This window comes from Gopherus flavomarginatus, chromosome 11 (genome assembly GCF_025201925.1).
Source record: "Gopherus flavomarginatus isolate rGopFla2 chromosome 11, rGopFla2.mat.asm, whole genome shotgun sequence".
In the NCBI taxonomy this organism is placed as follows: Eukaryota; Metazoa; Chordata; order Testudines; family Testudinidae; genus Gopherus; species Gopherus flavomarginatus.
Genome location: NC_066627.1, coordinates 748,311 through 776,085, shown reverse-complemented (window position 1 = coordinate 776,085; position 27,775 = coordinate 748,311). Strand labels below are relative to the sequence as shown.

General features: G+C 44.9%; 1 protein-coding gene, 1 long non-coding RNA gene and 3 gene segments (V, D, J or C); 1 reads left to right on the top strand and 4 right to left on the bottom strand.

Annotated features, from left to right (window-relative positions):
- LOC127031398 (uncharacterized) overlaps window positions 1–27,775 on the bottom strand; it is a 414,252-nt gene that overhangs the window by 11,030 nt on the left and 375,447 nt on the right. The gene's annotated exons all lie outside the window — the stretch shown is intronic.
- Window positions 1–27,775, bottom strand: part of LOC127031404 (T cell receptor alpha variable 38-1-like) — a 255,799-nt gene that overhangs the window by 65,353 nt on the left and 162,671 nt on the right.
- LOC127031414 (T cell receptor alpha variable 19-like) overlaps window positions 1–27,775 on the bottom strand; it is a 92,618-nt gene that overhangs the window by 58,700 nt on the left and 6,143 nt on the right.
- Window positions 13,403–14,102, bottom strand: LOC127031417 (T cell receptor alpha variable 38-1-like). The segment is given in 2 exon segments: window positions 13,403–13,750; window positions 14,001–14,102. Coding segments are annotated over 2 exon segments (369 nt in total).
- The window catches only part of LOC127031428 (uncharacterized), a 298,017-nt gene continuing 283,999 nt past the window's right edge, over window positions 13,758–27,775 (top strand). Inside the window, exon 1 of the long non-coding RNA XR_007768544.1 lies at window positions 13,758–13,859. This is a non-coding gene — a long non-coding RNA (uncharacterized LOC127031428). The remainder of the gene's footprint in view (window positions 13,860–27,775) is intronic.

The following is a 27,775-nucleotide window of genomic DNA, read 5'->3' as shown; positions in this document are numbered from 1 at the left end:
CAATTTTTCATTAATTTCTGCAGCTGTCAAATTGAAACGAAATGGCAATTAGATGGCAGCACATGATCACAAGCCCGGTTGCTTTCAGAACAGGATATGCCTCATTTTTATCACATTTTCTTTTCAGATCAACCCAGCAGGGCCTGAGGTAGCTCTGCTATTTTGCTCTCGGTTTTAGGTGATGAGGAACTGTTCACTTTCAATGCAGACTATAATTCCTTGTGATTTGAAATCACAGACTGAGATTTTGAAATCAGGCTAAGGGAATTAGATGTCTGATTTCGATTCAAATTAGTGCAGACTGAACATCCACATTGTGATTTCTGAAACAGCCTAAGGGATTTCAGTGTCCAAGCTCTCTCTTGAATTTTAATGGTAGTTGATCATCTAAATCCTCCATGCCCTTTTGAGAATGCCAGCCTCAGTATCAATTTGGGGTTCTTTTTTCAGGAATGACTCAGCTCTTGTGCCCAAACTGTGATGTTTGCCCCTATGCAGAGAGGCCAATGCAAGCCCTAGATTACAATTAAGTCCATACACTGAAGTCTCAAGCTCAGATAAGTGTCAACCCAGGACTGAATTTCAGCTGGGATTTTCAAAGGAGCCTAGAGGAGTTAGATGCCAAGCATACATTGATTTTGAACAGAACTGGGGTCCCTAACTGCCAAGGAACACATCCCAGCCTTCCCCCCATGAGATATTAATAAATTTCTTGATTCATTGATTCTAAGGTGGGAAGAGCTAGTGAACATCTAATCTGAGTTCCTGCATTAACAAAGGCCAGAGAATGATAGTTAGGATTCCTGCACTGTCCCAGTCCATGTCTTGTGGCTGACGTAGAGAAGAGACACCTAGTCTTGATTTAAAGATTTCAGATGACGGCAAATCCACCATCTCCCTGGGTAAATTGATTCAATGTTTAATTACCTTCACTGTTAAAAAATTGTACTTTCTTTCTAGTCTTTTAATTTGTTTCACTCCGGCTTCCAGCCATGGGATCTTATTCTCCTTTCTCTCGTTCCATCTCCACGTTGTGGTGCTGCCTTTTCCCAGAAATCAGGTAGAGATTTTCATCTCCAGGAAGCCAGCTATGACAGGTCTCAGCCCACTTCATAGCCCTCCCCCTCACCGTGATGGAGTAGGGGCTGTCTGCATGGGGGGATGGGAGAGCAGGGGAGGACTTTAGGGGTTGGACAATACCTGAGCCTGTAACCTGAGCTAGGCAAGTGGGGTGGGAGGTCAACACTTTTCCCCGGGAAGCTAGACATAGGAAGGGGCCGGCGGGAGGGGGTTAGTTTCAGTTTCGGTTTGGGGCTGAGTGGTTGGAATTCAGGGTAACCTAAGCTGGGACCCAAGCACCCTGAAACTCCAGAAGGACTCGATCGAGGGGTCCTGACTGTGCCTACAACTCTGCTGTAACCTGCATTCCTGTTGTCCAATAAACCTTCTGTTTTACTGGCTGGCTGAGAGTCACTGTGGGTCCCAGGAAGAGGGGTGCAGGGCCGGACTCCCCCACAGTTTATAGCCCTCCCTCTCACACACCGCCACAAAGCCCTTTCTTGCTTTTGGTCTCTTCCTAACTTCACCTGTGGGAATCAGTTTCTTACAGCAGCAGAGAGGTGTCAGGTTTTTGTTCAGGGTTCCCTATGAATTTCAACATTGTGTCTCTACTGAAAGTTCAGAAGTATGTAGCCGTGTCCCCCAACTCCAGAGCTGTGATCCTCAAACTGACGGAGCTTTTAGACTTCTCCAAATTGACAGAAGATCTCTCCTCTGCCTCATTCCTCTTTGTTCCTCCAGAATGTGGCCGAAAAAGGAAAATAAAGCTTTCCCCAGGTGGCTTTTTGTACCAATACAAATAATAGCTGCTAGTAACAGTTTCATAGATGCAGTTCAGGGAAACGGATTCGCGCTCCACCCCTGACACTTAAGGCTGGGTCTGAGTTACAGCATCTTCCATGCTGGAGCCTGGCGCAAAGAGAAGGGAAAAGAGAGGTTAGTTGGAGGATGCTGTCACTGAGGTCAGTTCTTGATTCTGGATTTTTAAAGGAAATGTCAGGCTGACCTCAAGATGTCATGTAGAGCACCCACCTCCCCTTCTGAGGCCATGAGACTATCTCTGAGGTCTGGTCCACACTAGGTAGTTAAATCGATTTAAACAGCGTTAAATCTATTTAACTCTGTACCCATCCACACTACAAGGCACTTTAAATCGATTTTAAGGGCTCTTAAAATCAATTTCTGTTCTCCTCCCCAACGAGAGGAGTAACCCTAAAATCGATATTACTATATCGATTTAGGGTTAGTGTGGACTGAAATTGAAGTTATTGGTCTCATTCCTTTAATGTAGCTACCCAGATTGCACTGCTCTGGAAACCGATGGTAGCCTAGGACCATGGACGCACACCACCAAATTAATGTGCCCTAGTGTGGATGCATAAAATCAATTTTATAATATCGGTTTTATAAAACCGGTTTTAGTAATTTCGATTTTATGCTGTAGTGTAGACATACTCTGACAGGTGTTTGTCTAACCTGATCTTCAAATCCTGAAATGATGGGGATTCCACAACCTCCCTACTTAATGTGTCCAGAGTTTAACTCTCCTTATGGTTAGAAAGTTTTTCCTAACATCTAATCTAACTCGCCCTTCCTGCAAACTAAGCCACTTACTTCTTGTCCTACGTCTGTGGATATAGAGAACAACAGATCACCCTCCTCTTTATTTAGACTCCCAGAATCAATTGAAAATCAATTTCAATGGGATTTGGGCACCTAAATCCCTGCCTGAGAGCACCCCTTCTTGCAGAGGAAGAGGAGGAAGTTCTGTTTAAATTCTAAGCGACAGTAATGAAGGGGGAGGCACATGGAGAATCTTTCAGAAATGGGATTTGGAATCTTACTGAAAAGCAAAATCAGCACAATGGCAGAGCCTGGGATGGTGACTATCACCCCAGCATCTCGGACCGTGACCATCACTTCAGCAGCTTGTCTCTTCTTCAGGGCACTGCCGCTTTTCTCTCCAGCCAGCCTGGGAGAGTCACACAGGCGGCAGCTACTGTCCTCCACCTGCAGCCCTGGGCAGAGAGATGGGAGAGCCGTTGTCTGAATGGTGAAGATTAGAATTCAGGCAGTGATGTCACAGTTGGAGGTGTGAGTGACTCCTGCTGCCAAGTATGAACGTCCCCTCCTCTCCCCTCAATACCTGCCCTGCAGGTGAGCCCATAGGTGCTAGAACTAAGGGTGCTGGGGAGAAAGGGGGTTGACGCTCTGCCTGGCTTGACGTGGTTTCCATCATATCCAGGTTCACAGTTTAGTTCAATGGTTACCAGCACCCCACTGTGCACATTGCTCCAGCACCCCTGGCTGAGTCCCCGACAGGCCTCACCGCATAGGAGGGGGCTGGCAGGAGAACTAGACCATGGAAAACCAGTGGCTGCAACAAACCGGTGTGCCCTGTCTATAGAGAGCAATGCTGCTTGTGCTGCGGCACCTTCTGGGGGACACCAGCCCGAACCACAGAGAGACCCAGGGCCAGCAGAAAACTTACCCACCATCTCTTTCCCAAGTGAGCTGCTCGTTCCAAAAGCTGGGAACGTTTTTCCCTTTGCTGTCGGTGGATTTTTCCATTGCTGCAAAGGCTGGATGATGCCATGTGGTCCAGAGAAGGGACTTTTCCCTGTAAAATTTCATTTCCTAAAGAAAAATTCCCCTCCAGGGTTTACCTGTTGTTTTTAATTTTTGTAGTCATGTGTTTTAAGGAGTGTCAAGTGGGAAAGAACAGCACTAGGGACTCTTGGCCCTACATCTGCTTACCTCAGTGCATGTAAATCCACAGTGATGCCAATAAAGTTACTGCATTTGATAAGCAGTGTGATCTGGTGGTTAGCCTGCTGGAATGGGGTTCAGGGTTGCTAGGTTCTATCCCCGGCTTGTGACCTTTGGAATCCCCTACTTCCAGCCTTTCTCTCTCATCCATAGAGCTTGTGAGCTCTTTCTTAGCAGGGACTTTCTCTGTGTTTATGTAAAGCAGCTGGGGATCTGGCCCATTGACTCCAGCTGAGCTATGATGCATTCACACCAGCTGGGGACCTCTGCACCTGCATCTCCTCCACCAAGCTGCTTTGTAGAGGATGAGGGTGTGACGGGTTGGATCACAGAAACCCCCTGGGACTGCCAACTGATGTGCTGAGACTACCTCTGAGCCCATTTTCCCTGTCAGTTTGGGACTTCAGAACCTTGTGTTCTTTAAACCAGACATACTGTCCTGCTACAAACACAGACCCAGGTCTGAACAGCATCCCACAAACTGCAGGCTGAACTGAAAGCAGCTTAAGAAGTGTTCCTGTCTCCGACACTCAGATGCCCAGCTCCCAATGGGGTCTAAACCCCAAATCAATCCATTTTACCCTGTATAAAGCTTATATGAGATAAACTCATAAATTATTTGCCCTCTATAACATTGATAGAGAGATATGCACAGCTGTTTCCCCCCACTCCTTGTATTAATACATACTCTGGGTCAATTAATAAGTAAAAAATGATTTTATTAGATACAAAAAGTAAGATTTAAGTGGTTCCTACAGTAAGAAAGTGATTACAGATGAAATCTTACCCTTGGAGATGTTACAGTAAGCTTCATTTATAGACTAGCCTCTTTCTAGTCTGGGTCCAGCAATGACTCATGCCCCTGTGGTTACTGTCCTTTGTTCCAGTTTCCTTCAAGTATCCTTTAGGGGTGGAGAGGCTATCTCTTGAGCCAGATGAAGACAAAATGGAGGGGTCTCCCAGGGGCTTAAATAGACTTACTCTTGTGGGTGGAGACCCCACTTCTCTCTCCTATGCAGAATCCAGCTCCTAGATGGAGTTTTGGAGTCACATGGGCAAATCACATGTCCATGCATGACTCAGTTCCTTACAAGTGGCAGCCATTGCTTACATGCTACCTTGAATGTCTCCAGGAAGACTTATGTGTATTGGAGTCTTCCAAGATCCATTATCAGTTAAGTGTTTCTTGATTGGGCAGGCGACCCCCCGTCTTTTTATGTGTGCAGTAACTCTTATTCAAACAGAACTATAAACTGAATCAAATCCTGCTTCAGCCATTTCAGGTTCAACATCCCAAAAGTGAAGCAGCTGGGTTGGAAGAGGCCAGAGTATTTTGAGCAGAGACTTACAGCAGAAGTGAAGAAAGACCCAAGGGCATTTTCAGCCTCATGGCTCTGAATTGAGTGGTGTTAATTTATTGGAACTTAAGATGTTCAAGGCACTGAGATACACTGGCTCCCAGGGCCGGCTTTAGGTCTATTCCACCAATTCCCCCGAATCGGGCCCTGCGCCTAAGAGGGCCCCGCACCCAGTGAGAATCCCTTCCCTGGCTAGAGGCACCTTATTTAATTTTTACTCACCTGGCAGCGCTCTGGGTCTCCAGTGGCACTTCGGCGGTGGGTCCTTCACTTGCTCTGGGTCTTCGGTGGCACTTTGGTGCCGGGTCCTTCAGTGCCGCTGAAGACCTGGAGCGAGTGAAGGACCCGCCGCTGAAGACTCAGAGCACCGCCTGGTGAGTACAAGCCCCACGTGTTTTTTTTACATTTTTTTTTAAAGTCATCCCTACTGGGGGCCCGCCGAAACTGTTCAAATTGGGCCCCACACTTCCTAAAGCCAGCCCTGCTGGCTCCCTGTCTCATCTCTGCCTGAGTGTTTGTGTCTCAGGCTCATCACATGACACATGACCCAGGCCCAGGCTGAGGTTCCATATCAGCCTTTGCTTGCAAGGCACCAAACTGAACTGCCTGCTTGCAGCTCTGCAACCCCAGCCATAGGGACTCTTCCAGTGGCCTCATCCAAGAGAGTGAGAGTAAATGTAATGTGTGTAAGTTTGACTATATGAGTGAATTTCATTTGGATCAGTGGTATGTGGTTGTATCCAGAACATACTGGATTATATGTCTAATTTACAGGTCAAATGCCCAGGATAACATGAGGATTTATGCTGACATTTGACATCAGTTTAGTAGAACAGTGCAGGAAAACTTCAAGACAATTTTGTACCATTTTTTGGTAGATGTGAACTCTAGATGAAACGGCCATTAGGGGGCAGCACTTCATTATGAACTTGCTATTTCCTTCCAGACAAGGACAGGTCACAATTTTATTAAATGTTATGTACAAATAAACACACTGGGTCCTCAGACAGTTCTATTACTTCATTTTTGTTTTGGGATTATGGGGACTCTGCTACTTTCAATCCATTTTATATTTCCCTGTGATTTTCAATTTCCCACTGCAACTGTAAAGCCTTCCTAAGGGTAGGCAGGGTAATTAATCACTAAAATTAATAGGGATTGGATATGCAGGATGGGATTTCCAAAGCGGATTAATAGAGTTAGGTGCCCAAATCCCTTTTAATTTCCATGGGATTTGATCATCCTTTTAAAATTCTAGTATCAATATAACTCTGGGAGTAATTTTTTTCACTTATGCCTAAACTCTTCTTATGATACAGTGGTGTTTGCCCTTATTCAGAGGGGCCAGCACAGATTACATACATTCACTGAGGACTGAAGTAAGACTTAGATGGTGCATAGGCCTTTTTGCTGATCAAATGAACAATTGCAGCTGTGATTTTCAAATGATCCATGGGAAGTTAGGCATCTAAATCCCTCTTGAGTTTCAATAGAATTTGGGTACCTAACATCGTGAGGAGCTTGTGACAATTCCAGCCTCCACAACTAGGAATTTATTCAGCAGACTCACAGATTTGTAAGGCAAGAAAGGACCATTATGAACATGTAGTCTGCTCTCCTGTATCACACAGGCCAGAGAATTTCAGCAGGTGCTCTGAACCAATTCCATAATTTATGGCTCAGCTGTAGTATATTTTTAGAAAGAGAAATCTAATCTGTGTTTGAACCATCCAAGTGATGAAGAATTGACCACCCCATTAGATAAATTGAAAATTTTGCCTGTGTGATATATGAGGGGGGGTTGGGGTAGCACCCTTGTGTAACTCCCTAGTCATTTTGTTAGCTACAGAATCCTCCTTAGCAGATGTACCTGAACTGGCTTACCTGTAAAGGGTTAAGAGGTAAACTTAAAATGAGCTGTCACCTGACCAGGGGAACCAATAGGGAAGCTGTACCCTTGGAAATTGGGAAAAACTGCCTGGGGTGTAGGTCTTTTGTTCTCTCTAACAGAAGCAGATAGGGTAGCAACATGCCATTTCCTAGGAAAGTACAATTTAGATGGGGCTACAATAAGGTGGGTGCATAACTGGCTGGATAACCGTACTCAGAAAGTAGTTATTAATGGCTCTCAATCCTACTGGAAAGATATAACAAGTGGGGTTCCGCAGGGGTCTGTTTTGGGACCGGCTCTGTTCAATATCTTCATCAACGATTTAGATGTTGGCATAGAAAGTACGCTTATTAAGTTTGCAGACGATACCAAACTGGGAGGGATTGCAACTGATTTGGAGGACAGGGTCAAAATTCAAAATGATCTGGACAAATTGGAGAAATGGTCTGAGGTAAACAGGATGAAGTTCAATAAAGATAAATGCAAAGTGCTCCACTTAAGAAGGAACAATCAGTTTCACACATACAGAATGGGAAGAGACTGTCTAGGAAGGAGTATGGCAGAAAGAGATCTAGGGGTCATAGTGGACCACAAGCTTAATATGAGTCAACAGTGTGATACTGTTGCAAAAAAAGCAAACGTGATTCTGGGATGCATTAACAGGTGTGTTGTAAACAAGACACAAGAAGTCATTCTTCTGCTTTACTCTGCTCTGGTTAGGCCTCAACTGGAGTATTATGTCCAGTTCTGGGCACCGCATTTCAAGAAAGATGTAGAGAAATTGGAGAGGGTCCAGAGAAGAGCAACAAGAATGATTAAAGGTCTTGAGAACATGACCTATGAAGGAAGGCTGAAACAATTGGGTTTGTTTAGTTTGGAAAAGAGAAGACTGAGAGGGGACATGATAGCAGTTTTCAGGTATTTAAAAGGGTGTCATCAGGAGGAGGGAGGAAACTTGTTCACCTTAGCCTCTAATGATAGAACAAGAAGCAATGGGCTTAAACTGCAGCAAGGGAGATTTAGGTTGGACATTAGGAAAAAGTTCCTAACTGTCAGGGTAGTTAAACACTGGAATAGATTGCCTAGGGAAGTTGTGGAACCTCCATCTCTGGAGATATTCAAGAGTAGGTTAGATAAATGTCTATCAGGGATGGTCTAGACAGTATTTGGTCCTGCCATGAGGGCAGGGGACTGGACTCGATGACCTCTCGAGGTCCCTTCCAGTCCTAGAGTCTATGAGTCTATGAGTCTATGCTGTAATGCTTGGGCCTGGTATAAAAATCATCAGCATCATACCTAGAAACTACTCATTTGAAACCACAGGTACGTAAGTAGATCAGGAATGTCTAGTTAGATGTGATTAGATTTAATTCTTCCTCTGTGCTAACCCCAGGTGCTTTTGTTTTGGTTTTGTTTGCTTGTAACCTTTAAGATGGACCTCAAGAAAGTCATTTTTGGCATTCAATTCCTAACAGCCTGAGTTTTCAGATGTGTTTTCTTTCTTTTTTCAATAAAATTTCCTTTTTTAAGAGCATGATTAGATTTCTGTGTCTCAGGCGGTAAAGAGGTCGTGCCTATGTTAATCAACTGATACAACAGCCTAGCTTCCCTTTTCTTTCTCAGCTGCCCTGAGTGAGGAGTGGAAAAGCCAAGACGCCTCAGAAAAATCTTCCCAAGTGACGTTTTTCTGGCTTGGTAAAAGGCAGTTTTTACTTGGGTGGTAGCAGCATTACCAGCCTGGAGTGGCCAGTATTAGTTTGTGGAGTCATTGCTGGCCCCACCTTCTGCACTTGAAGTGCCAGAGTGAGGAATCAGCCTTGACAGCTTGAATTTGTCCTGCCTCAGTTTCCAGCCACTGGATCTATTTCTGATTTTTCTCTGCTAGATTAAAGACCCCCCTGCTACCAGAAATCTTCTCCCCATAAAGGTCCTTCTGGCTCTTGGGTCTCATTCTGCTTTGTCTCCTTCCAGTTCTCCCCTTTGTGGTGAATTTCTGAGCACAGTTGTCGTGCTGATTCCCAGAAATCAGTTAGAGGTCTTCATCTCCAGGAACCCAGCTGCAGCGTTTCCCACTCCCGCCACACACACACACACACACACACACACACACACACCTTTCCTGTCTGTGGTCTCCTTCTAACTTTGCATGTAGGAGTCAATTTCTCAGGGAAGAAGAAAGCTGTAAGATGTTTGTGCAGGGTTTCCTGTTAATCACATCACTGTGTGTGTCTATAGAAAGCACAGAAGTACACTGCTGGGTCCCTCAGCTCCAAACCCATGATCCTCAAACTGATGGAGCTTTTGGATTTCTGGAGGTCTGCAGAGCATTTCTCTCCAGCCTTATTCTTCTTTGATCCTGTGGAATATTTGAAAAGTAGGAAAACAAGCTCTTCCACTGGATGTTATTTGTACCAATACAAAGAATAATAGCTAGTTTCAGTTTCCTAAATGCAATCCAAAGTCACAGACCCACCCTTCACACCTGCCACTGCCGGCTGGGTCTGCGTTACAGCATCTTCCATGCTGGAGCTGTTACAAAGCTGGGCTGAAGGAGAGCTTAGTCGTAGAATATTGCCATTGATTATCCTGATAATCTTCTTCGTCACTGTTACCTTGGATCAGGCATGATCCCTTATTGTTCTTTGCACAGCATCAGCCTCTAGGTGGAAATCATAAGAATCAGCTGCACATGGGATGTTGAAGCTGGTTATTGGCAAATATCTATTATTATTATTATTATTATTATTATTTATTATTATTATTCCAACCCCACCATCAATTTTACTCAGATTCCCAGTGATTTCCATTGGAACTTTTTATCCATAGAAAGAATGGCCCAAGGACTGTGCAGTTTTGTTCATGGCCAATAGGTCCACCAATGGCTATTAGCCAGGATGCGTAGGGATGGTGTCCCTAGCCTCTGTTTGCCAGAAGCTGGGAATGGGCAACAGGGGATGGATCACTTGAACCTGTTTTGTTCATTCCCTCTGGGGCACCTGGCACTGGCCACTGTCAAAAAACAGGGCACTGGGCTAATTATCTTTGATCTGACCCAATATGGCCATTTTTATGGCTCTCAACCTTTCCAGATTACCTGCACCCCTGTTAGGAATCGGATTTGTCCTGCATACCCCAAGTTACAACTCATCTAGTTGCTTAATAAATCGGAAATCAAAATACACAAGTTTCACAGCCACCCTATTACTGAAAAAAATCTTACTTTGCATTTTTACAATTAATGATAAAATAAATTAATTGGAATATAAATATCATATTTACATTTCAGTGTATAATATATACAACAGTAGTAATAAGTCATTGTCCCTATGAAATTGTTTGTACTGACTTTGCTAGTGCTTTTATGTAGCCTGCCCTGTTGCAAAACTAAGTGAATATCTAGATGAGTTGATATACCCCCTGGAAGACCTGTAAGTTATAACTGCCTCTGATTCAGAACCAGAACAAATAATTCAGACTTTCCTTTATATAGCTTGGTCCTTTAATCTTGGCTGCATATAACAGGGAGTAAGAACATAAAAGCAGCAATAATGGGTCAGACCAGAGGTCCATCTAGTTCCTTTTTTACCCTGCTGTAGTCTTGGCCTTCACAATATCTTCTGGCAAGAAGTTCCACAAGTTGATTGTGCCTTGTGTGAAGAAATACTTCCATTTGTTTGTTTTAAACCTGCTGCATATTGATTTCACTGGGTAACCCCTGGTTCTTGTGTTATGAGAAGGAGTAAATAACGCTTCTTTAATTACTTTCTCCACTGCCAGGCATGATTTTATAGACCACATTCATATCCAACCTCAGTCTTCTCTTTTCAGAGCTGAAAAGTTGCAGTCTTATTAATCTCTCCTCATATGGAAACCACTATTTTAATGCAGGTGGTTTGGAGAGACTAGGAAGGAGTCATCAGACAGCACCACACCCAAACCCAACCTGTTTTTAACGCTCCCGAGCGGCTCAATTTATAACCTCAATGTGCACGACTTTCTCTGCAGCTGGGAAAGGAGGGTTTCTGTAGGGTTCTGCTATGTGGCTCTGTCACTGTGCTCTCTGCAGGGCGCAGTGATACACCGCACTGTCCGCCAGCTCCAGCGCTGTGATGTTCGGAACTGTGGAGCTGTCAGCAGCCTGGGACGAAAACCTCTGCTGGGCGAAACCTGCAATGTGGCTGCGGCCGCTATAGGATTTCGCTCCTCTATAGAGAATGTACTGCGGGGCTTGGTTTGGATACTAACGGTACCAATACAGATAGACATAGGTATCGCTGGTGGTGTAAAAACAGCTGAGCGTTACAGAATCTCCAGCTGAACCAGATACTTCGAATTCCTTAAAAGCAGCAAAGAATCCTGTGGCACCTTATAGACTAACAGACGTTTTGGGGCATGAGCTTTCGTGGGTGAATACCCACTTCCTCAGATGCATGCATCTGAGGAAGTGGGTATTCACCCACGAAAGCTCATGCCCCAAAACGTCTGTTAGTCTATAAGGTGCCACAGGATTTTTTGCTGCTTTTACAGATCCAGAGTAACACGGCTACCCTCTGATATTCGAATTCCTTGGATTTGACCGAGTCTCCCAGCGCACAGCCTGAAAAAGGAGAAACACATTCAAGAACAACATTTGCCCTGGAGCTAACCCGTGGAAAAGATTCCACCTACATTGCAGTTTCAGGAAATTTCAAAGGCATCTAATGGGATTTAAGCGCCTAACTCCACAGCAATTAATGCTATGAGCAGGAGAAGGGTTTTAAGGCGAAGGTATGAACGCGGGTTTCGGGTTACGGTGAAGGTGAACTGTCAGGTTGTAGCAGTCACTTTTTGGTTACAGCGTAGGGTAAGGGTTCCAGTTCAGGGTTCGGGCTGGGTATAGGTTTAGGTTGTTGATGTTAATTGAGTATCTAGTTTCCTTAGGCTTCTTTGAAATCCCAGCCCAGTTGCCTACGAGACTGAATATCCAAATGCTGAGAAGAAAACACGTCTCTATAGTATCTTCTCTAGCGACCCAGTTTCAAACGCCCAGATACTGCCGCTGCCTCAGAGGACTATAAACGACCCGTCTGTCAGGGCAGCTACAACAGTGGAAGATTAATTAGAAACCAGCGCAGAGGAAGAAGGAGACGTCTGAGGAACTCATCGGAGATCCGGGAAATGTAGTGGACTGAGGTCAGCCAGCAGCTGACATCTCAGTGTGCTGGTGGGCAGGGGCGTGTTTGCTCTGGGACTGCTCCAGCAGATGGCGACGCTTTGTAATGTGAAGAGTTCGTGATTCTCAGCAGATGGTCTCCGGAATAGTGTCTTGCAATTAAATAGTTTCTAAGCAAATCTACCCGAAAATGCAACTGTCTCATCAACAGGAGCATTGCTTTGACTCCGGGAGAGTTGGTAGCTACAGCTTTACCCATCACTCAAGAATGGGTATTTACAACAATTTCCCCCTTCGCCTGTGTTACCCCCATTTCACTATAAATTAGCAATTTAACAGAATATCGTCCATTTTTAAAGGAAATTTTTCCTTCGCATTTTATCTCAATTTGTATTTTCAACGATAGGTCACTTCATCTACATTTGTACTCACCTTTAACCTTTGTTTTGCTACATATGATTCCCACACAAACACTACACCCATATAGATCATTCCTGACGCCAGGAAAAGAGGTGTTAATAGCTTACTAATTAAAGATCATGCCCATTATCTTATGCAAGGAAGATGTTTAAATTAGCTCTTTAAATAACCATTTAACTTTTAAGGAGAGTTGTGTATTTAAGCAGCTTAAATACTGTCTTCCATAGACTTTAAGGTCAGAAGGGACCGTTAGGATCATCTAGTCTGACTTCTTGCACAAGACAGGCCACAGAATCTCACACACCCACTCCCGTATCAGACCTGTGTCTGAGCCCTTGAAGTCCTCAAATGTGGTTTAAAGACTTCAAGGTGCAGAGAATCCTCCAGCAAGTGACCAGTGCCCCACGCTGCAAAGGAAGGTGAAAAACTCCCAGGGCTTCGGCCAATCTTCCCTGGGTGAAAATTCCTTCTGGACTCCAAATATAGCAATCAGCTAAACCCTGAGCGTGTGGGCAAGACTCACCAGCCAGACACCCAGGCAAGGATTCTCTGTAGTAACCGAGATCCCACCCTACCTAACATCCCAGCACAACTCATTGGGCATATTTACTGTCAATGACGAACTAATTGCCCCAATCAGGCTATCCCATTATACCATCCCCTCCATAAACTTATCAAGTTTTTAGTATTTGAATGCGCTGCTGCCCGTTTTAATGCCTGTAACATCCCCTGCAGCAGGGCTGGAAGGGTTTTTGTACAGCTCTGCTGTGAGGCTCTGTCACTGTGCTCTCTGCAGGGCGCAGAGATACACCGCTGTGTCTGCCAGCTCCAGGGCTGCGATGTTCAGAGTTGTGGAGCTGTCATTTGCCTGCGAAGAAAACCTCTCCTGGGCAAAACCTGCAGTATCGCTGGCATAACTGACATCTCTCGTTCCTCTCAGGAGGATGTACTGCAGGGCTCGGTTCGGATACTGACGGTACCAGTAGAGATAGACACCAGCAGTGTAGCGGGTTCCATAAGAACAAATAAGGCTCACGGTGTCTCCTTCTGACCTGGACACTTCGGGTTCCTTTGACCGGATCGAGTCACCCAGCACCGCACCTGAAACAAAACGCTCACGTTCAAGGGCAGCCAGGTGCATTGGCAGGTCTAGACCAGGAATTTCAAAAGAGCCCAAGGGGTTTATCCGCCTAATTTCAAACAAATTAAGGTTAGCGCAAAAAATTAAGGTTAGGATAGCAGGGCATTCGGATCTGGGTTAGGATTAGGATCAGGGTTCGGGATCTGGGTAGGATGCGAGTTGGGAGCAGAATTCCATGATGCTTTTTCCAAAAACCCAAAACCTGGTTACCTAGTTGGCTAAAGAGGCAAAAGCTGAGAATGAAACGTGTCTCCATGGTGCCTCGCAGCCAGACAAGCTGAGAGGTCACTGCGAGAAGAATTTTAAAGGTAACTTCCCTGACGGACTGGGAGAGGTTAGTGCGAGATCAGCCTAACAGAAGAGGGAGGGGTTCGGGAAATGCGTAACAGACACAGGAAATGGGCTGGGTTCAGATTATTCAGAAGCTGAAGCACAGGTGAGAGAACTCGTGGGACAAATTCCTTCCTCCGCATTTTCTGGAAGATCGGTTTCTGACTTCGCATTTTTTCTTATCCTTATAACCCCATCTTTGGAAAAAATAACCCCAACTATACATACAATATGATGGGGGCTAATTTAGCTACAATAAATCAGGAAAAAGATCTTGGAGTCATCGTGGATAGTTCTCTGAAGATGTCCATGCAGTGTGCAGAGGTGGTCAAAAAAGCAAACAGGATGTTAGGAATCATTATAAAGGGGATAGAAAATAGACTGAGAATTTATTATTGCCCTTATATAAATCCACGGTATGCCCACATCTCGAATACTGTGTACAGATGTGGTCTCCTCATCTCAAAAAAGATATACTGGCACTAGAAAAGGTTCAGAAAAGGACAACTAAAATCATTAGGGGTTTGGAATGGGTCCCATATGAGGAGAGATTAAAGAGGCTAGGCCTCTTCATCTTGGAAAAGAGGAGACTAAGGAGGAGTATGATAGAGGTATATAAAATGATGAGTGATGTGGAGAAAGTGGATAAGGAAAAGTTATTTACTTATTCCCATAATACAAGAACTAGGGGTCACCAAATGAAATTAATGGGCAGCAGGTTTAAAAAAAATGCAAGGAAGTTCTTCATGCAGCGCACAGTCAACTCATGGAACTCCTTGCCTGAGGAGGCTGTGAAGGCTGGGACTATAACAGTATTTAAAAGAAAACTGGATACATTCATGGTGGTTAAGTTCATTAACGGCTGTTAGCCAGGATCGGGAAGGAATGGTGTCTCTAGCCTCTTTGTCAGAGAATGGAGATGGACGGCAGGAGAGAGCTCACTTGACCATTGCCTGTTAGGTTCACTCCCCCTGGGGCACCTGGCATTGGCACTGTTGGTAGACAGGTTACTAGGCTAGATGGATCTTTGGTCTGACCCGGTACGGCCATTCTTATGTTCTTATTTTTATTGTCCTTCCTGTTGCTACTTGGTGAGAAGTGAATTAAAGACATTGTGGGAAGACTTAAAAACTCTGTTGTGTGTGCCAGTTTTGTGGGTGTTGGTGTCTTTCTATTTGTCTCTATGTTTGTGTTTGCACCTGCACATGTGTCTACATGCTTGTGTGTGTTGTGCCCAGGAGCGGTGCTAGGGTTTTTGGCGTCCTAGGCGGGGGTCCTTCCGCTCTCCTGGTTGGCAGGAATTCTGCAGCGGGGGGGGATCCTTCCGCTCTCCCGGTCTTCGGGTCACTTCAGCAGCGGGTCCTGGAGTGAGTGAAGGACCCGCCGCAGAATTGTCGCTGAAGATTCGGAGTGCGGAAGGACCCCCCGCTGCCGAATTGCCACTGAGAGCGGCAAAATACAGCTCCCCCAAATCCTGGTGCCCTAGGCGACCTCCTAGGTTGCCTAAATGGAAGCGCCAGCCCTGGTCATGCCTTTGTGTATCTGTTCCATTGGCACCACGCTGGTTTACTCTAGCTGGGGAATCCAGCCCCAGTGGAAGTACAGCTGATTGATACCTGTGGTGGACCTTGCCTAGTTGACTTCATCTGGCCCAAAGTGGTTCACCGCAGTTGAGAAGCAGACCCAGAGTGGGTAAACCGAGGTTAATCTGGGGTAACCCAATGGTGAATAAGACCCAGGAGGCCTCATAGGTGTCAGGTCGTGGGGTTTATACCAGCTCCATCATCTGGTTTAACCATCTGTCTGGGCTTGGGGATATTACTCTGCAGTTGTGTTTCTCATGATGAGAAAGCCCAGGAGGTGGGTTTTTGTACAGGGCTCCCTATTAAACATCTCATAGTGTCTTCCCATAGAGCACAGAAATACATCGCCGAGTCCGTCTGCTCTAGCTCTTTAATGGTTAAACTGAAGAACTTAAAGGATTTCCTGAGTTCTGCAGAAAACCGTCTCCCAGCTCCATTCTTTTTAGCATTATTCTCATCTATTCGGAAAAGGAAATTCATTGTCCCTGATCGTTGCTGTCTGTACCAAAATAAGTAATAATACTGGTATCCAGTGGAGAAAGTACACTCCAGGGTGACAGTCTGACCCCCCAACTTTTCCAGCTTTCCTTGTGTTTGCATGACACTGCCTTGTCCCTGGCTTGAACCTGCAGGGAAGGAAAGAAATGCAGGCGAAGTTCACATTAAATAAGCATGTAAACTGTCACACATTTACAGGCGTTCTCATGTGAGGAGAACAGAGTCCCTTTAGGACTCACGGCCTCCCAGAAATGGAAAGACTGGTTTTAAGCATCTTGTACAAAGAGAATGATGCAGGCACACAATGGGTTTGCCCCATGCTCGGGGTAAGGCAGCAGTGAAGTTAGGAATGGAACCTCGGAGTCTTGAGTCCTAATCGTCCATGCTCTACCCACTACAGCATGATCCCCACTCAGTGCTGGGCATTGGCCCCGGGAGTCCTGATGCTCAGTCTAACTGCTCTCAACCACTAGACTCTCCTCCTCTCCCGGAAGTGGGACTAGAAATCAGGAGGCCAGACCCTCTCCTTTAACCCGCTAGACCCCTGCTCCCCTCCCTGAGCTGTGAGCAGAACCCAGTCATCCTGGCTTCTAATTCCACCCCCTGCTCAAACCCAATAGGTAACAGAAGTTCTAACTTTCGTTTCCCCTTTTAGCGGACACTTACTCAAAGATAGAAATGCTGTTGCTGTCCAAAGCAGGATTTCTGGCTCCTTCATGGTTAAATATGTTGTTTCTAGATCTTCAGGGGCTCAAGCTACCACAATGATGGGTGAATACAGGACCCTGGATAGAATAGTATTTTATGATGAAGTTTCTCTCACAGAATCAAACCAGAGAAATTAAATCTGTGGCAAGACCATTTCGTCCTCTCATATAGACTCCAGTTGACGGCTGTTTCCTTCACCATGTAACACAGATAATACTCTCCGTTAACGTTTACCCTGCCTGCTGTGGCTTTGGCTTTTTCCTGTCACGTGGCATCTTTCTAACTTCCAAATCTCTTTAGCAACTCAGTAAGAGCAACTGTCGCATCTTCGGAGACAAGAGCCCAGCAAGAAAGCTAACACCAAAAAAAAAAAAAAAAAAAAGGGAACTGTACATGGATCCCATTTCCACAGATCTGGTCAGGATCTCCCTGCTGACACCCCAGAGAAACATTGTGTGTGGGGATCTTTCTCCAGAGTGAAGCAAAATTAAGCCCGTTGACTCATGACCTGGGGATCTGGGCCATTGATTCCAATGGCGAGACAGCTGATTTATGTCAATTGTGGTCTGGCCCTTTGAATCCAATGGATCAGCCTTGATTTACACCAGCTGATACTTTGCCCTGTTTACTCTACTGGAGTGAGGTCTGATTCCTACCTGTTGGGATCTGGCCCCAAAAGCAGACAGAGCTATTCATGGGAATTGCGGTGTGACAGGTACTGACATCGGGCTCATGAGATTCTGAGTGTTTTAGGGGAGGTGGGGGGAAGGTTCCTGGAAAAGGGCAACATTTCCACACAGTTAGTGCCCCTGCGGTTTCCGTCACACCTGCATCGTTTGATTCAAACCCCTGCTTGTGGCTTCTTGTGTCTCTTTACACTGATTTCTGTCCGCGCAAGTTTTGTCTCCGAGTCGAGAAAACTGAGCATTGGATTTTGTAAAAGCCCCTTTATTAACCCAACCACCATGGTAACCTAAGGAAAGGCCCTGTCAGCTATAGCACAGAAGTATGTCACCGAATCGCCCAGTTCTAACTCCACAATTCTCAGACCCACGTATTTTTCGGGTTCGCCGAAGTCCAGGTGGAACCGGCTCCCAGCCGCATTGTGCTCGCTTCCGGTAGATCTTCGGAAGAGGTACTTCGTCTGGCCGCTGCTGTCCTGTTTGTACCAGTATATGTCATAACCTGCATATTCAGTCTAGAAAGTACAGCCTACTGTGACAGATTCACTTTGTACCCGGTCACCTGTCCTTGTCTCTGGGTGACACTGTTCTTCTCTGTACTTAGTCCTGCAAAAACAGTAGATGCAAATTCACTATAAAAATTAGCACAGTTGTGTCTGCTGTTCACTGAGGATGTCAGAAGGTTTCCTAATAGATGCTGGGTGTTGGGGACTTTTGTTCTTTCCAGCAGAAGCAGACAGGGTAGCAACACGCCGTAAGGTTTGGGCCAGGTATAAAAATAATCAACATCATACCTAGAAACTACTCATTTGAAACCACAGGTATGTAAGTAGATCAGAGATGTCTGGTTAGATGTGATTAGATTTAATTCGTCATTTTGGGCTTTTGGATTCCTCTGTGCTAACCCCAGGTGCTTTTCTTTTGTTTTTGTTTGCTTGTAACCTTTAAGATGGACCTCAAGAAAGTCACTTTTGGTGTTCAATCCCTAACAGCCTGAGTTTTCAGATGTGTTTTCTTTCTTTTTTCAATAAAATTTACCTTTTTAAGAGCACGATTAGATTTCTGTGTCTCAGGAGGTAAAGAGGCTGTGCCTATGTTAATCAAGTGATACAGCAGTTGAGCTTCCCTTTTCTTTCTCAGCTGCCCCAAAGGAGGAGCGGAAAAGCCAAGACGCCTCAGAAAAATCTTCCCAAGTGAGGTTTTTCTGGATTGGTAAAAGGCAGTTTTCACTTGGGTGGTGGCAGCATTGCCAGCCTGGAGTGGCCAGTATTAATTTGTGGAGTCCTTGGGGCCCCCACCTTCTGCACTGGAAGTACCAGTGTGAGGAATCAGCCTTGACAGCCTGAGTTTGTCCTGCTTCAGTTTCCAGCCACTGGATCTATTTTTGACTTTATTTGCTAGATTAAAGACCCCTCTGCTACCAGAAATCTTCTCCCCATAAAGGTCCTTCTGGCTCTTTGGTCCCATTCTGCTTTGTCTCCTTCCAGCTCTCCCCTTTGTGGTGAATTTCTGAGCACAGTTGTGGCATTGATTCCCAGAAATCAGTTAACATAACATAAGAACATAAAAACAGCCGTACCAGGTCAGACCAAAGGTTCATCTAGCCCAGTATCTGTCTACCAAGAGTGGCCAATTCCAGGTGCCCCAGAGGGAGTGAACCTAACAGGCAATGATCAAGTGATCTTTCTCTAACAAACAGAGGCTAGGGACACCATTCCTTACCCATCCTGGCTAATAGCCATTTATGGACTTAACCACCATGAATTTATCCAGTTCTCTTTTAAATGCTGTTATAGTCCCAGCCTTCACAACCTCCTCAGGCAAGGAATTCCACAAGTTGACTATGCGCTGTGTGGAGAAGAACTTCCTTTTATTTGTTTTAAACCTGCTGCCTATTAATTTCATTTGGTGACCCCTAGTTCTTGCATTATGGGAATAAGTGAATAATTTTTCCTTATCCACTTTCTCCACATCACTCATGATTTTATATACTCTATCATACCCCACCTTAGTCTCCTCTTTTCCAAGATGAAGAGGCCTAGCCTCTTTAATCTTTCCTCATATGTGACTCATTCCAAACTCCTAATCATTTTAGTTGTCCTTTTCTGGACCTTTTCTAATGCCAGTATATCTTTTTTGAGATGAGGAGACCACATCTGTACACAGTATTCGAGATGTGGGTGTACCATCAATTTATATAAGGGCAACAATATATTCTTAGTCTTATTTTCTATCCCCTTTTTAATGATTCCTAATATCCTGTTTGCCTTTTTTGACCGCCTCCGCACACTGCGTGGACATCTTCAGAGAACTATCCAAGATGACTCCAAGTTCTTTTTCCTGATTTGTTGTAGCTAAATTAGCCCCCATCATATTGTATGTATAGTTGGGGTTATTTTTTCCAATGTTCATTACTTTAAATTTATCCACATTTAATTTCATTTGCCATTTTGTTGCCCAATCACTTTGTTTTGTGAGATCTTTTTGAAGTTCTTCACAGTCTGCTTTGGTCTTAACTATCTTGAGCAGTTTAGAATCATCTGCAAACTTTGCCACCTCACTGTTTACCCGTTTCTCTTGATCATTTATGAATAAGTTGAATAGGATTGGTCCGAGGACTGACCCTTGGGGCACACCACTTATTACCCCTCTCCATTCTGAGAATTTACCATTTATTCCTACCCTTTGTTCCCTGTCTTTTAACCAGTTCTCAATCCATGAAATGACCTTCCCATTTATCCTATGACAGTAGGAATCATTGCTAAGAATTCTGCATTATTTAAGTGTATTCTAGGAGGGCTGGGCTTAGAGTAAGACCTCATTGTGACTGGCACTGTACAAACACAGAATTATAAAAGGGTCACCCCTGTCCTAAAGACTTCTCACCTGTTTGGATGAATTACTGTTGCTGTGTTCTTTGGCAGGTAACTGTAATCACTGTTACATAAGTACATACTCTGTGGTTAATTATGGGTCACCTTCATTCAGGGAGCATTATAATTCACTCCCTGCGACTTCACCACCATTTTAGGGGATTTCCTTATTATTGGGACAGAAGGGATTCCTCAGTGTTTGTGGTGGGTGCTGATAAATAAACTATTGTCATAAACAGATTGTTAAGGGTTAATGTCTCTGCTACTTGTATAGGGGTAACAAAGGAAACCAAACACCTGACCAGAGGACCAATCAGAAAACAAGATTTTTCAAATCTTAAGGGAGGGAAGTTTTGGGGTGTGTGTTCTTTGTGTCTGTTCTGTGCCCTCTTGGCTCTGAGAGTGATCTGTCATAGAATCATAGAATATTAGGATTGGAAGGAACCTCAGAAGGTCATCTAGTCCAACCCCCTGCTCAAAGCAGGACCAATCCCCAGATTTTTACCCCAGTTCCCCAAATGGCCCCCTCAAGGATTGAACTCACAACCCTGGTTTTAGCAGGCCAATGCTCAAGCCACTGAGCTATCCCTCCCCCCCATCTTCAAGTTCTCTAAACTTCTGTTCCAATTGTGTAAGTATAAAGTTAGAAAACAGTGTAGTCTTTGTGTTTGTTTACACTAATTTGCAATTGTGGATCTGGTTGGCTAAACTTTGTATGTGCAGTTGCTGGGAATATTTTTGGATGTATATTGGTACAGGGGGGAAAGTCTCTTTTCTATTGTCTATAAGCTAAAAGACCCTGTATTGTTTACATCTTGAAGTTACAGAGATAATTCTTTGTTTTTCCTTTCTTTTATTAAAAGATTTCTTTTTGGAGAACCTGATTGATTCTTTCCTTGTCTCTCTTGTTATCCCAGGGGATTGGAATAGCTCACCAGGACTGGTGGGAGAGACGGGAGGAGAGAAAGATAAAGTCTCTCTTTATTTTCCTTAAATCTGTTTGCCTCCTTGTGAGAGGACGGGAGACGCTTCTCTGTATGGTGATTTAGGAGGCTGGATCAGTATCTCAGAATAGCCCAGGGAGGGAAATTCTGGGAGGGGGAGAAGAGGTGGAAATGGGTTATTTCTCCTTGTTTTAAGAACCCAAGGGATCTGGGTTCTTGGGGTCCCCCAGGGAAGGTTTTGGGGAGACCAGAAGGGATCAGGCCCTGGAAGAATTCCTGATTGGTGGCAGTGATACCAGGTCCAATCTGGTACTTAAGCTTGGAGGTCCCACTAGCACCCATATTTTGGACACTAAGGTCCAGATTTGGGAAAGATGCTTATGACACCCTTACATAAGTACATGCTCTGCGATTAATTATGGGTCACCTTCATTCAGGGAGCATTATAATTCACTCCCTGCGACTTCACCACCATTTTAGGGGATTTCCTTATTATTGAGACAGAAGGGATTCCCTAGTGTTTGTGGTGGGTGCTGATAAATAAGCTATTGTTATAACTCACTATAGCACTTAGACATGCCAATGAAAAACCAAGGGGAATTAGGCACCTAACCTGGTAAAGAAATTTTGAAAATCCCACCAAAGAGCAGATTTTGGTGGTATTTGGATGTATAGTGATGTAGATAGCAACTGTCTGCCTGTTAACGTGCTTAAAAACCTTTTATAAATTTAACTTAGGTGCTTTCAAAAATCCCCTTGGGGCAGTGGGTCTCAACCAGGCCTGCACAGAGACCTTCCAGGGGATACATCAACTCATCTGGATATTTGCCTAGTTTTACAACAGGCTACATCAAAAGCACTAGCCAAGTCAGTACGAACTAAAACTTCACACAGACAAAGGGAGAAAGTGAAACAATTTTTTCAGTAATAGTGTGGCTGTGACACCTTTGTGTTTTTATGTCTGATTTTGTAAGCAAGTAGTTTTTAAGTAAAGTGAAACATGCAGGGTGGCTCCAGGGTTTTTGCAGCCCCAAGCAGAAACAAACAAACAAACAAACAAGCCACGATGGTGATCAGCAACAATTCATCTGTAACTCCACCGCACCACTTTCTTCTTCGGTGGCACTTCGGCGGCAGGTCCTTCCCTCCAAGAGGGACTGAGGGACCCGCTGCCGAATTGCTGCTGAAGAGCCCGACGTGCCGCCCCTTCCCCTTGGCCACCCCAGGCACCTGCTTGCTGAGCTGGTGCCTGGAGCCGGCCCTGCAAACTTGGGGGTCCCCAAGAGGAATCAGACCCCTGAAAGGGGTCCTGTAGTCTGGAAAGGTTGAGGGACACTGCCTTAGGGGGTGGGTCTTAAAGACATTGAGGCGTCTAGTGGGATTTTCAAAAGCAAATAGGTGTCTCAATCTCATTGATTTCAATGGGTGTTAGGTGCCTGGATACATTTGAAAATTCCAGATGGCACTTAAATACCTTTTAAAATCCGTCCCCTAGGTGCTTCTCTGCATCTTTAAGCAGCTAAAACCTTTAAAATCTCACCCTTAGTCATTCGCCCAGGTCTCTGTGGGTGAAACAGAATTTAACCATATTCCGACCTCATCCTGAAGCTTTCCTGCAAGCCAGCAAGATGTGGGGCTGGGACAGCCAGGGTCAGCTCTAGGCACCAGCAAACCAAGTGATACAAGAGGGCCTCATCCTCCCTGATTGAACTAACCTGGTTGTCTCTAGACTGATTCTTGTGGGCATATTTATACCTGCCTCTGCAAATTTCCACCACATGCTCTGACAAAGTGGGTATTCACCCAGGAAAGCTCATGCTCCAGTACATCTGTCAGTCTATAAGGTGCCCCAGGACTCTTTGTCCCTTTTTACAGATCCAGACTAACACGCTACCCCTCTGATCCCTGTCTGTAATTGCCTGTTACTTAGAGCAGAGCTGTATCTGTACCTGTGACTTGGGGGAGACTGCAGGACTTTGGAGACTCCTGTCTCTGGTCTCTTTCCAAATTATACAGGACTGGTGAATGGGAAGGAAGGGAGGGATTTGCACAGCTCTGCTCCATGGCTCTGTCACTGTGCCAGAAGCAGGCCGCAGAGATACACTACAGTGTCTGCCAGCTCCAGGGCTGTGATGTTCAGAACTGTCAAGCTGTCAGCAGCCTGGGAAGAAAATCTCTGTTAGGTGAAACCCGCATTTTCGCTATAATCACCGTATTGCTTCGTTCCTCTCTGCAGAATGTACTGCGGCGCTAGACAAAATGCATGGCCATTGTTCAGGGGACTTTAGTCTGCTCTGAGTTACAAAGAGGCGGTGAAAACACAACAGTGAAGCAAGGGGATTGTTGACTGAATGTTATAAACTGACCCACGTGCCACCCTGAAAAGTCGAGAGGCGCGGGTCTGACCCCAATGCCCAAACCCAGAGGAAATTAGAGGAGGTGAGTGGTGTTTGATAATGATTTCCATGGGAAACTGACTCTGTTTGGTGGCTCTTCTGACCACCCCCAGCATTCAAAAAGTTTTGTTTGTAGCTGTGACTGTCTCTATGCAGTAGATAAAGTGTTTAGACATGAAATGAACTTTGCCTCACCAGGGAACCAGAGAGACTACCTTGTGTAAGAAGCTGGGAAAACAGAAAGACTGATGGACAGAAAGAAAGAGTTGGATTGATCGTGGATGGATGCTGATGTCAGAGGACCCAAAATGCTTCACAGCAGCTAAGAACAGGCCCGATATAATTAGACCAGAGCTGCGGTGATGGGACACAGATCAGAACCTCGCCCGAGGTCTTTTATGGCATGTTTCTGGCTGCAGGAAATCCTGGTACAATTTTTCAAGTTTCATGGGGTGATTTGTTTTATTGACAACACATATTTTCATATAAAGGTTGTAAATTCATGCATATATTAATTTACATAACTATAACAGATAACTGCATCGGGTTTGGGAAGAGCAGAAGGAACTGAACTTGGCAGAGAAGTTTCATAAAAAGATTCGAGTAGAAAAACAGTCTCTGACACCCTCGGTGTGTGGGAGCACCTTGATCACATCTTGTATTACCGGAAATGCAACTCCGCCCCAGTGTGGATCTCAGAGCACAGTGATACATGGCTCTGTCTTGGAGGGACACTGCCTCAGTCTTCAAGAGAACTGTCTTATTAGAGCTGAACAAAACTGCTGAAAAGTTTCCAGAAGTGAAGATGTTCTTCTCAGCAAGAGATTGATACTCTGTCAATAAATGCTGAGGTGGTTGGTTCGGGTACTGATAAAACCAGAAGAGCTGCTGAAAGAGGCGGTGAAATTACACTGCGAAGTGGCGAGTTGCCCCTCTGAGATTTGCATTTCTGCAGGACACTGAAACATAGAATTACTTTGAACAAGACCTGTGGAAAGAAAAAAACAGTAACAGATTTATTCAATCATAGTTTTACACAAAAATCTCTGATGATGTGATGTAGAAACTGGTTTGGTTTCCATTTTAAAGCAAAGTATCTCGAAAGGAAAGCAAAGTTCTATCAACTCATACAGTTATCTGGTTCAGATAATCTAGTTTTCTTTAAAAAAATATGTGTGATTTTCAAAATATCTTTAGAAATGTTGGTGCCTATATCCCCCAGGCTTCTTTGAAAATTATAGGCTGTTATAACAGGATTTTTGTAGCTCTTAAATACAATATATGAAATAAAAATGATCATTTCTCTCATTTGACTTCACGAGTAGAGGTCAGAAGGTAGAAGACCATTTTGCAACTTGAAATTATCCTCCTTTTTGCTAGACCCTTTATCCAATAATAAAAATAGTTCTTCCTCCTGTTATGGTTATTAAAAGAAAGTGTATGCTGTAAAAGAGCCCTCTCTGTGACTTCCCGCCTTCCTTCTCCTCTTTAGGACACGAGAATCCAGAAAGAGATGCTATCCAGGGGAGTGTTGGATTCAAAATAAAACACAATGTAAAAAGTAATTCCCAGAACGGCAGGCCCGCCCACTTGTGGACATAATAAATCAAGCAAGTAATTTTGACAAAGCAGCAAGAAAACATAAGAATGGTCAGGCCCAGCAAGGCCAATGGTCCATCCAGCCTAGCGTCCTCTCTTCCAACAGTGGCCAGTGACAGGTGCGTCAGAACAGAACAATTATCGAGTGATCCATCCCCTGTCTTCCAGTCCCAGCTTCTGGCAGTCAGAGGCTTAGGGACACAAAGAGCATGGGGCTGCATCCCTGACCCTCTTGGCTACTAGCTATCCGACCACTCCTGCATGAGCCATTCAGATATTTACCTAGACGAGGGAAGGGTTATTTACACATGGAATTTCTCATGTTTCTCTAAAGGGATCAGGTGTCATTGAGAGAAATGTTCTGGCCCCTGTTATGCAGGAGGTCAAACTGTATGTGCATAATTCTTCCTTTTGACCTCGATTATTCCTACAAGCCATTCCTTAGTTACAAGAGTGCGGAAAGTGTTTCATTACTTCCCAAGGGAAAAAAAATCTTCTCACTAGATTTCACCATTTAAAACCTGCTTAGTGTAAAGTACTGTAAGTATTAGTGGTTGTAACTCTGCCATCTCCAGTCCCAAACCAGGTTGGAAAAGCAGGAGAGTTGGCATCAGGCTGACAGCCAACCGTAAAACTTTGCCAAATAAATCCATGAAATGAATCCTCTAGAAGGCTTATATGTAGACTTGGAAGATTCGATTTTAGCAGTAGAAGTAAAAAATGTGGATTTCACCATACGCCAGACAAGCCAGGGTACAAGTACTTCTCTTGATAACCCTCTGCCTAGCTGTAAAATTCAGTTAAGAAAAATGCTGCTTGGAAACGTACTGGGGTTTGATTTAAGTCTGTTTACTTTGACATATGAAATGATTCAGTGGCCACATCGATTTAACTTTTTTTGATCTCCGAGTCTTCTGTCATTAAATAATTGTGCAAATCGCCCAAGTTCTGAGATGAGTGTGGGGCATGAGGAGGAGGAGGAGCCCTGTGGGTACGTCTAAACTCAGTTGACATCAGGGCCCCATTGTCCTGGGTGCTGCCCAGACACTGGTAGAGACAGACCCCCCTGCGATTAAACATTTGGGCTGGGATTTAGGAGCCAGAAGAAGGAAGGGCTCCGTTCAATCACAGTTATTTATGGATGCATGTATCCATTTGTTTTGGTGGGTGGCATCTTCAAGAGACCCTGCAGGCATTCTGGTGTGTGTGTGTGTGTGTGTGTGTGTGTAGATTACAGAATGTGTGTACATCAGCGAGATGTTGACAGGGAGGACAGCACCGAGCTGTTGCCCAGCGCTGCAATCCCTCACTGGGGGCGAATGCTGGGTCCTGGAGACGCTCTTTCTGGTCCCTCTTCCACGCCGAGCCCCTGAAGGTGAAGGGAAGGGGAGGGTTTTTGTGCAGCTCTCCTGCGAGGCTCTGTCACTGTGCCCGCTGCAGGGCGCAGTAATACATCGCTGTGTCCGTCAGCTCCAGGGCTGTGATGTCCTGAACTGTGGAACTGTCAGCAGCCTGGGAAGAAAACCTCTTCTGGGCGAAACCTGCGGTATCATTGAGCGTGCTTCCTTTTGCTCCTCTCCGGAGGATGTAGTGCGGGGCTCTGTTCGGATACTGACTGTACCAGTAGAGAGAGACACCGGAAGGTAGCTGGTTTCATAAGAACAGCTGAGGGTCACGGAGCTGTCTTCAGCTCCTGACCTCTGGGGTTCCCTGAGCTGGACCGAGTCACCCAGCACCACACCTGCAACAATAAATAAAATATTCTAGTTGTATGCAGTCTGAGCGCTCACCACGATAACCTTAGACAGGTAGATTGAGCGAGAGGAGATAGAGGGGCAGAAAGAGACTGCAAAGAGAGGGAGAGAGAGATGGGAATAGGGAGGCGGTGTGTGTACAAAGAGAGAGAGAGAAAGAGATTCCGGAGCAGTGAGGCGAATTCTATGACTAACTACCTGGATATAGAATGAAAACGAGAAGGCCGAACATCAAACGCTTGCTCATTACGTTAAGGAAGGTGGCTCTTATTTCAATTCTTCCCTGAACCCTTCAGCCCTGAAGAGACAGCGTCCTTCCTGAATGTACAGACTCGCCCAATTTCTTCAGCCACTGGCCTAATAAGAGGCGTATGTGGAACCCAGAATCCTTCCTAGCCCACAGGAAACGAGGAATGGTTGGTTTCGCTTCTGAACAAAGTCCTCATCTTCCTCAACCCTACTTTAACGTGTCTTTGATTTGCTGGTAAGCGCAACTCTGTTTGCAGGCAGTTACATTAAGTAGGAAGCACAGTGATTGGTTGTACACAGAGTAAATTACATATCGGAGAAATCTAGGACCCCACCTCCCTAAGACCATTTTCTCAACAATTCTTGTT